The sequence below is a fragment of the Sprattus sprattus genome, assembly GCF_963457725.1.
Source record: "Sprattus sprattus genome assembly, chromosome: 13".
NCBI classification, from domain to species: Eukaryota; Metazoa; Chordata; class Actinopteri; order Clupeiformes; family Clupeidae; genus Sprattus; species Sprattus sprattus.
The window spans coordinates 26,654,942-26,665,811 of NC_137911.1; the positions used below are offsets into that span (position 1 = coordinate 26,654,942).

Below are 10,870 nucleotides of genomic sequence, written 5' to 3' on the forward strand. Positions count from 1 at the left end.
GATTTCATAAACCTTTATATAGGAGAACATTTGTTCAGTTCCTAGCAAGAAATTGAAGCTGACTGACCGTAGTCATCAAATGACACCAACTTGCACCACCCACTTTGATTTCAACAGCTATACTCTGCTTATAAAGTACCAGTCCAATGTGGTTTACATGTGCAATACATAACCATGGATTATTTGGGGTAAGGGGCACTTTGGAGTCATAATATATGGAGAGCATTTAGGTTAAAAAGGCAATTATTGTAAACAACATGAAACTATACTACTCTTTGGCACAAAATGATTGATAGATTTAGTTATAAAACATTATATGCAACTCCAGTATAAAAACACTTAATCAGAAACCAGGAAGACAGATCGATTCACAATATATACATTTTCATCAGTGCGGATATAGTATCAAGTCAAGGAAACATAACACATAATTATATAATCAAATAGAACAAAGTGGTGCAAATTTTAGTGAGGGTCTTACAAACCCTTCTGTAAATGGAAGTGCTCACACACAGCTGCAAACTACAGATGTAGACACACAGAAATATATATATAAATAGCATTTATAGCATGCAGCACTTGTGTCCTGTAGCTATAGTGGTAGCTTCATGCTTAACGAGAAGTGGTTGCTGCTCCTTCCAGCTCCATGTTTAGCCAGAATCTTGAGCGGTATTTACAGGCGTAGCTAGATGTCTATAGCTTTTGTGCATGTGGAAGCATGTCTAGGCCACCCTTTCACAGAGAGAAGAAGGCATCCAGGTCAGCGATGGCCACCCTTTCACAGAGAGAAGAAGGCATCCAGGTCAGCGATGGCCAGCCTTTCACAGAGAGAAAAAGGCATCCAGGTCAGCGATGACGGAGGCCTGTTTCCGAGCAATAGCACCCAACAGCCTATGGGGAAGGGCAGGAGGACCTAAGTCCACCTGTTGGGACAGAGTGAGAGGGGGGAGAAAGGGAGAGAAAGAAGAGAGCACTTAAAATCATTGCAGATGTAGGATGAAATAAACTGCAATAGAAATGGAAAACAAATTCTCAACAATATAGGTATAGGCTTTGCTTATTCATATAAATGTATGGTAGCCAGTAACATTAGTAGCGTAGCTATGTCAGTTATCGGACAGTGGCAAACATCCGCCATTCTATTAAACAATCCAAATGCTAAGTTTAATAATGGATTATCAATCGATATGCTCAGTTTAATAATTGATTAACATGACAACTGCAAACGTTTGCCGATAACACACGCCGTCCGATAATTGACACCGTTACGATAGAGCTCTTGGCAGACCTGCAGCATGTAGATGACGTTGACTCGCTCCTGGCCGTGCCTGCGGACGGGCTGCAGGATCCAGGCACTGGGCAGCACCTCGGCTCGGACGGCGTCCACACTGGGCCTGGGCAGAGACTCCTCATACACAGACTGCATGGCCAGCACCCAGCGCTCATCCTGGGGGGAGCGAAGAGCAACCATGAGACGGAGAGAAGGATGAGATGGGGCATGATTGAGATGGAGAAAAAGGGGGATTGGTTGAGAACGGGTAGATAAAGGAGAACTAGTGTGATATGTGTGACGTTTGCATGGACGTCTGCTGACCTGCTTAGCCTCAGTACTGATGCAGCAGAAATCCCGCGGTTGCTTCAGGTTGAAGGAGGACGGCTTGCTCAGCATATAAACTGTTCAAAAACAATCAAGTTGTGAAGGTCCATTAAATGAAGTGCAGGGCTATGGCCACTCAAAACACAGCACTAGTACTGACAACCTACCAAATTCTTTTGTTCAGTTTTTAAACTGTTAATATAAACAAAACCTTTTTCGACCAAACATTAACAAAATGTTGTTACTAACACAGTCAGTACTGAACAGTGAGTTAAGACAGTTAAGACACAACTATTGCTAAAAAAATTGGGCTGCCTAAGCAATGACACACACTGAATTGGCATTGCATGCAGTGTTCCATCCAGCTACATAAACCGCACTAGCAAACACAGTCAGTGTTTTGGCGGACTGGAACCTAGTGCTACCCACCCAGCTGAGTGCTCTAGAACCTAGTGCTACCCACCCAGCTGTGACTGGAACCTAGTCCTACCCACCCAGCTGAGTGCTCTAGAACGTTGTTTAGCCATTTTCACTCTGGCAGGGGGACTGCCAATGGAAACTAGCCTTTTGGCTATAATTGGGTGCATTTACATTTTAATGTTTATTAATGTACACTGTCCCTCTTCATCAAATAAACAAACTGAAACTGAAAGTGAAACCCACCCAGCTGCGTGGTCTCATCCAGCGCTCGGGTCCAGCTGGAGCTGACGGAGGGGTTGTAGAGGTGGGCTTTGGAGTGGTCTCGGATCACGCTCCACAGGCTCTGCGCCGGGCGCTCCAGCTCCATAGCCCCGAGGAAGCCATGCACTGTGGCCCTGGGGCCCGGCTTATGGAACACCTGCACCCCACGCTCTGAGCCCTGGTGCCTGCACACACACACACACACACACACACACACACACATGCACACACGCAGACACAGACACAGACACAGACACAGACACAGACACACACACACAGTCAGTGATAAGACAGGTGATTTCAAGCATTGCCCACAGCCCCTGGAAAAGGTAACATGCCCAGTGTTCATTTGGAAATGTATTCAGTTGTGCTGCAGGAGCACTTCACCAACCACAAATGATTTAACACAGGAAGGACTGACATCTATATTTTAAAATACATAATATTAACACCCCTCCACCTCACAAAATCACATTAAAACTCTCAAATTGAATTAAACTTTAATGTCTATTAAGAAGATCCATAATGTGTTTTTCTTTTCTCCTGCAAGGGTTGGCACACACCTCTAACCAGCTGCAGACACACACACACACACACACACACACACACACACACACACACACCTCCACCCAGCTGCACTCTTCCCAGCCAGCAGGTTGCTCAACTCCCCAGCACTGGCCAAACGGACCTGCAGCCACAGCAAAGAGGAGAAAAGAGTGAGTGCTGAGAAACTGAGAATCATAAACTGTAAAATATTCTGGCTTAAATTACTCATGGGGCTTGTGCAGATCATTTTAGTGACTATGGGGATTATTTGGCTCATCCTCTGGATGAGAGAAGGCACCTTCAAGAACATTTTCAAAACTCTCCCATTCAGATTCCGATTTTTAACCTTCTAAACGTACCGCTTACTCCAAACGACAAGGGATTTTAAACAAGGGACCTTTTATTCCATCACAAACTTCCAGTTTCTTTTGGCTGAAATACAGCAAGGCAAGGCTGATTAATTTGACCTACTTCAGCCAGAGCGTGCGTGAGGGCACGAGAGGCGATGTCATGGTAGGCCGTGGCCAGGGAGGAGGGGGATCCAAAGGACAGGGCTCGCTGACGGAGAGATGGAGGAGGGGAGGAAGGGGAGGAGGACGGATGAGGATCACTTCCTGACCCCTGCTGTTCCAGTCGGATATCTAGGAAGGAGGGACAGAGAGAAAGAGAGAGAGAGAGAGAGAGAGAGAGAGAGAGAGAGAGGGAGAGAGAGATATAGAGAGAGGGAGAGAGAGGGAGAGATAGAGAGAGGGAGAGAGAGAGAGAGGGAGATAGAGAGAGATAGAGAGAGAGAGAGAGAGAAAAAAACAATTGAGAGAAAGAAAAAAAACTGGCATGATTATTGGATTTTCCACATGGAGACATTATGTCCCAGCTGATTCATAAAGTTGATACCAGTGTCCTGATGTCATGCAGTGATTTCATTTAATTGCTTTTCTTTCCACAATCTTTTTGAGTCGTTTCATGGCGAATGGCTTACCCTGGGCAGATGTCCACGTACGCTGGGTCCTCAGACTCTGGGATCCACCAATAGGAGGCCGGGCCAGGACTTTGGACCCCATCTCAAGGGTACTGGTGCCCTGAACAGAATCAAGGCACCATAATCAGCTCTATAGTTCAGAACCTCAAACAGAGCCAAGGAGCTCATAGAGAGATGTGCTCCCATACTCATCTCTATAGTTCAGAACCTCAAACAGAGCCAAGGAGCTCAAAGAGAGATGTGCTACCATACTCATCTCTATAGTTCAGAACCTCAAACAGAGCCAAGGAGCTCAAAGAGAGATGTGCTACCATACTCATCTCTATAGTTCAGAACCTCAAACAGAGCCAAGAAGCTCAAAGAGAGATGTGCTATCGTACCTGCATGTCTCGGAGGATGGCGGGGTTGCTGCTGTTGTACCCTGAGGTGGGGCTGGAAGCGAGGCTTAGACTGGAGCCGGTGCAGAGGGTGCTGTTGCTAACGCGGTTACGAAAGCGCAAGTCATCCTGTTATGGTCACGGGAGGGAGGAGGACGGAAACAGAAGGGTCTTGACACCAAATATTCAAAAACACAAGTGAATGGTTTATGTCTCTATTTCATAAACTGCTCTGAGTATTTACTGTACTATTCATATAGATACAGACCTGACGCCTTACCTTTGCAACTGTTTGTAACAGTTAGGTGTAAGGTCTATATCTAATAAGCTTTATATCTAATAATTACTGTTTGTAATTACAAACTAATACAGAGTATACTGTGCCTTCTTGACTCTGTGGATTAACCACACATTTTACCAGTAACACTAAATTGGGAGAGACCAATACATTTATGGGCCATTCTACCGAATTCGTGTAATATGCAGTCCCTCAACAATAAAAACTATTTACAAAACAATTAGGTATTTAGGCATAGATATTTAATTAGAAAATGTTATGGTCTATATAAACCCAATGCATTACATGAGATAGTGATAAGCTAAATATATACAAAATCATCATTTATAGGGTACTTTCTATTGGGAAGTAGCAATGATTTAGTTTCAAAGATCTTTATGATTCGGTTGAAACAGAACTTGGAATATTAAGATTTATTGTGGGTTTAATTTTTAAATCAATTTACTATACTCAAAAAATCATGTCCCTAGTTTTCATGTCACTACCGAAACACAAGAGTTTTAGTCCATTGGCTGAGCCTGTGTTTTAGCCACGACTCTGCATTTTTTACCATATAGTGACACTGCATCTCTGTCCCTCGTGGTTGAATGGTAAGTAGCTAAATCCCATAGTTTTTATATAAATGTGTTCCAAAGTCTGAAAATCGACGTGTAACCTTAAGAATTGTCACTACCGAAACGCATGTTTTCTTCAATTAAAGAAACCTTTTGGGGTTTCATGGAAAATCTTATGTTTGTATGTGTGTTCACCTCTTCAAAGATGTGTTTGCAAGCCGTGTGCTTGCTAGAATTCTTTATTTATGCTTAAAGTTAGCTAGAATTGTCACTACCGAAACAGTCACTACCGAAACATATGGTAGTCAACAGATGATTTTGGTAGTGACAAAATGAAATGGTAAGTAGTTCAATCCCATAATTTTTAAATAAATGTGTTGTGTGGACTAAAGGGCGGCCCAGAGCACCTTTTGGATGATTTTGGGAGAGAAATGAACATCCATCAAACAGTGCAGTCACTACCGAAACAGTGCAGTCACTACCGAAACAGATAAATTGAACTTGAAAATTTGGTAAAAAATTCATTTCTATGGATTTCATTGTGAAAACCTTCAAGAAATATTTGTAAAAATACTCTTCAGAGCAGGGAAAGAAACACAATCTGAACAGGTCAATAATAATACTTTTTTACTATAGTAAATGTGATGTTTCGGTAGTGACAATTTTTGGAAGAGGAAAAACATTCCAACACATTCTGAAAATACAATATAAAACTTGACTGTTCTTTTACTAGATATGTGTACTTTAGATATGGTACAATATACATACGGACAAAGTTTTGGGAATAAACCATATAAAAATTCAAAATATATCCGACATGACTTTGCATCAATTCGGTAGAATGGCCCTTATACACTTAACTGGGAGAGACCTATACATTTATACCAGTAACACTAAACTGGGAGAGACCTATACATTTATACCAGTAACACTAAACTGGGAGAGACCTATACATTTATACCAGTAACACTAAACTGGGAGAGACCTATACATTAATACCACCAGTAACACTAAACAGGGAGAGACCTATACATTTATACCACCAGTAACACTAAACTGGGAGAGACCTATACATTAATACCAGTAACACTAAACTGGGAGAGACCTATACATATATACCAGTAACACTAAACTGGGAGAGACCTATACATATATACCAGTAACACTAAACTGGTTAAACACTAAAGAGGTCTCAGGGTCTAGAAGCAAGAGTAACAGCACATGGCGGTGCTCTGGGTGGAGGAGACTAAACCACACATTTACATTACATTTACATTTAGCAGACGCTTTTATCCAAAGCGACTTACAAGGATGTATACACATTTTACATCTACACTGATGGCACACTGCAGGAGCAATTATGGGTTCTGTGTCTTGATCAAGGACACTTCGAGAGGGAATCGATCTAGCAACCTTCTGATTACTAAACGACTTCTCTACCTCCTGTACCACTGTCGCCACACTATGAAAATGTCCTCACCCTGACCATCTGAGACAGCGTTTGCTGCTGCAGGCGTCTCTTCTCCTGCTCTGTACGCTCGCGCAGACGGTCCCGTGCGCGGGCGATCTCCGTCCTCGCCTCCTCACGAGCGCGGCTGTAGTCCCGCAGCAGGATCTCGATCTCAGACGGACACTGACCCTCCCTCCTCTGAGGCTCTGGGACTCTGGAGATAAATATTGACATTCGCAATTAAAATCAAAACTCTATACAATACACCTAGACATGGGGGACTGAAGCTCCCAAACTTTAAGATATATTACTGGGCTGTTCAGTCCAGGGCATTATGGGTCTGGCAATCAGAGCTAGTTAACCCGCCAGCCTGAGGCTCTGGGACTCTGGAGATTAATATTGACATTCGCCATCATGGAGACTAAAGTACTAACATGAGACGGCATGGACTCATAGGAGTTCTGACTGACTTCATACAGTCATTCGTTATAGAGACAAGCAGGGACTATTCCAGTCTAATTCAATTTCAATCATCCCGTTTAATTTGCCAGTGCTCATGTCCCAATCATGTTTATCAGACAATCTTCGTGGATGAAATTCTTGTATTACAACAAAGAAGAAAAACTTATAAAACTCAACTTATAAAACATCATTAGCGCTCACCTGCTTGTCTCCACCACTTCCTGTCGGAGCTGCTGCAGGTACTCCCGTCTGCGAGTGGGCGTGTCATTGGTCGTGGGGGAGGAGTCTGGGTCACGCCTGAGAACGCCGCCATGTTTGCTTGGACTGAGACTGCGAGCACGACGACAAGTCTGATGACGAGCTTCTCTCTCCTGGCTAAGCCCTTCAATACTCTTTCTATGCCTTTGAAGTAAAATAACGGAAGGGGTTTCGATCATTAGAGGTACTGAAGACCTATAGCAATGACTAAAACAACTTGTCCAATATGATAAGCCCCAATGATGGAGAACTGTTAAGCTAGTCAGAGTATCAATGTAATAATGGTCAGTGATGATGACACAGAAAGCTTACCTGTCATACAAGTGCTGCTTGGTGAGAGGTGGTGACTCTTCACTGTGGCCTGACTTTAGCACCTTCAGCAAGGCGTCGGTCTCACCCAGCCCATAATGCAACTTGGCTTCCGCCATTTCCACAGTGAGCTGGTGGGGGTTCATCTCTAGTTGGACACTGGCCATCACCGTCTCTCTGTCCCTACGTAGCCTCTCTATCTCCCTCATCCGGTCGCCCTTGTGTGCAACGGGGTTAGGGTTCAGGTTGGAGCTCAAACTCTCTGACTGCGAGTCCTTTCTAAGTGGGTTCTGCAGGGACATGTGTTTGTGATTAAGCCCCTGGGTACTCCCAATGAGTCGCGTGGGTTGGTGTTGACTTAGGCCAGACCAGTTGCTGAATTTGTTGTGCAGCGGTAAGTCTTCGGGGATCATTTGCTGACTTTCTCGAGACAGAGTGTCAGCGAGGGGGTTTATACTGACCAAAACGTCAGTGTTGCACTCACTTGGAGCGACTGACATGAGGTCATCTTCCTGATGTTCTAGAATGTGCTGCTGACTGGTGTATGGCAGCTCAAAGGGTCCATTCCAGAATGCTCCAAGATCTTCTGGAACTCTGTGGGGGGTTTCTGTGACCAGGTTGCTGTGTCCCCCCTGATTGTCAAATGATGAAAGTAGCTGTCTCTCTTGTCTGCCATGGACAGGCTGCTGGTATGAGGAGGAAGAATGAGAGGGAGAAGGCACCCATTTGGGATTTTGTGGATAGGGAGGTCTATGAAAAGGAGTCTGAGCAGTTATTTTTTCACTGGTGTTTCTGTGAGAAAATGCTCTGGAGTTCTGTTTTTTGCCTTGCGATGAGATTGTCAAGAATGCGTTAGAAACATCTGAAGTAGATTTACTGAGGTCACTGATATGTCCGGTAGAGATAGTTCCAATTGATATGTCTGAAGAACTATACGTCTTCCTAAGATCATGGTCTTGTAGTGGGTGGCTTTGAGTAGTTTGAAGCGTCTCATTCCTTGGAGATGTCATTCTGTTGGTGTATATCTGTTTTTCCGTATGGCTGTCAACTCTGTCATGACATGGTGTAGATGTTCTTATTTCTCGTCCTCCTACACCGACCTCAACAGTGAGGATAGGAGAGGAGGCACGGTCAGTGAAGCTAACTTGCTTGCTAGAATAATTCCTGACATTTCTCAAAGGCGGCGTCTGACTTTCTGGTACATCAATCTGTGAAGAGCACCTTCTAACTGTTGGGATTCCAAAACCTAAGGGGGAGACTTTGTCAAAGTTTAGGACTTTAGGGAAAATTGGAGAGACATCGGGGGTGATGTAGCTGTTGCCTGGCAACACGGTCTCTAGAGAGGGAACTTTCACAGGGGTACCTTTAGGAGGCATCCGTCCTGCACAACGGGATCTATTCTCTCGTAAGTCAGGCATGCTCTTGATATTTTCAGATAGTCTTCCACTCTCTCCTCTGTCATACAATGAAAGAGTGATATCATTACCCTCAGATACGCTGAGGGAATTTGGACCAATGACTTTGACAATAACATTCACTTCATGGGCGGTGGAATGTGTGTCTGTAATCGGAGCTCTGTGTGTGATCGTAGAGTGGTTCACTCGACTATCTTCCCCTTCGGTTTGTATCCCAATGTCCAGTGTTGTTTGGGTCGATCCGTCTTTCCTGTTGGTGTGTCTGGGATACCTGTGCGACACTCTGGTCTTCCGCACGTTCAGCTCTTGTCTTTGTGTGGCTCCAGTCCGCATGCACTGAATGTTGCCCAGAAGATCAGACGTGTTGTGTATCAGCTCGGACAGATGCGCAGACATATTCTGAAGACTAGCCCAAGTGGCGGGAACTTTCCCTTCCAAGGTGGTCTCCACCTGAGTGCTGCTCCTGTGGTGACACCGTCTTCTCTTCGAGTCCCCACCAGGAGTGAATGTCTGAGTGCTGTGGTCGCTCATGCCGATGCTCTGGTTTTCCAGGCTTTGGGAATCTTGTTCAGAAGGGTACACCAACATGATTTCATCCACTTGACCTGAACTGTTCCCCAAATCCCCAGAGGCCTCACTGTAAGAAGAGCTGTAAGATACAGCAGTCAGATTTAGCCCATTTGCATCTAGAGAGGTGTGGCAACATGCCAGAAGATTGGTCTGCGTGCTAACCTGCTCTTTAAAATCGTCCCCGCTGCTAAGGGTACTGGAGAGTCCCTTGCTGTTTGCATAAGTGCTGAGGTGGGAGTTAAATGGGGCATTCTGAACGTTGAGACCATTGTCCACACTCAAACATCTAGTTATCTGCCTGTCAGGACAATTTAGAAGTGGGTATTTGCTGCAGATCTCCGCTGCACTTCCAAACACTTGGTTTTTGTATGTTGGTTTATTGGACTCTATGTCTTGCCATGGGTGAAGGAACGGGTTGATGTCAATAGAAGCAAAGTGCAGGATATCCTCTTTCTTCAATGTGTCATTATCCAATGGGGTGTCTCTCAACTGTTTAGACACATTTAAAATGTGTTTCAATTGGGTATCATTTGGGATTTTACATTGGTTTTCATTTACGGGTGAAGCAAGCTTTAAATGAGGTTTTTTCTCACTCAAATGCAGTGTCTCTGTGGGCTTGTGTTCCTTTCGCGTAGGGACAAAGTTCTGTTTATCATCATCATCTTGTTGACTTAACACAGGAGCACAGGAAGATTTAGCATTTGCAAGTGCACTTCTACTGCTTGGAGACTGTAAAATACATCTCTCTTTAACTTTGCTCTCCAGTGCAGATGGATTTTGACTGGAGGGTGTTTTTGACTTTTGGTCTTCAGTAAACTGTAGGCCTAACCTGCTGTGTCTTTGGTCTTCAGTAATCTGTGGAACTAATCTGCTGAGTCTTGATTCTTGTTGTCCATCCCAAATTTGGGTTTCAGGTTTGGGTCTGGCTGAAGATCTATGTCGACACATCTTAACTGGAATATCTTCACTTGAAGAAGAGTCGGGTACTGACTCACTTGATGAACTTGGAGGGGCCGTGACTTGAGCCCTTCTGAACTTCTTTGTCTTCGCTTTCTGATTATCAGCTACTTTGTTGTCTTTGCAGTCTATGGGTTTTGCGAGAGATAATCTACCTGTATATCCACTTATCTTTGAATTATCTATCAAATCGGTGTCTTCAGAGCCTTCAGACATTTGGTATTGAGTCTTCCTAGGCCCACATATGTCAACAGAGACTTCAGATTTAACTTTCAGATTTGATGTCACTTCCTGTGATGGTTGCACTGTATTTCCCCCCCGTAAAAAGCTAGGTTGCTCTTGGCTGGTAAGCTGGTTTTCACTCCGTAACATTTCCTCCGATCCATCAGCTGAAATCTCCCCATGACATGAAACCTC

The 10,870-nt window shown here is 44.2% G+C and overlaps 1 protein-coding gene across 1 annotated transcript; it reads right to left on the reverse strand.

Annotated features, from left to right (window-relative positions):
- Positions 1-821: 821 nt before the first annotated feature.
- stard9 (StAR-related lipid transfer (START) domain containing 9) lies at positions 822-9,514 on the reverse strand (the record flags this gene model as incomplete). The annotated part of the gene is made up of 11 exons (XM_080850260.1): positions 822-923; positions 1,289-1,447; positions 1,595-1,674; positions 2,261-2,463; positions 2,902-2,966; positions 3,296-3,465; positions 3,804-3,903; positions 4,184-4,309; positions 6,513-6,696; positions 7,146-7,346; positions 7,515-9,514. The coding sequence occupies 11 exons, from the start codon at positions 9,512-9,514 to the stop codon at positions 822-824; spliced, it is 3,390 nt and encodes a 1,129-aa protein (XP_080706386.1).
- Positions 9,515-10,870: the final 1,356 nt, after the last annotated feature.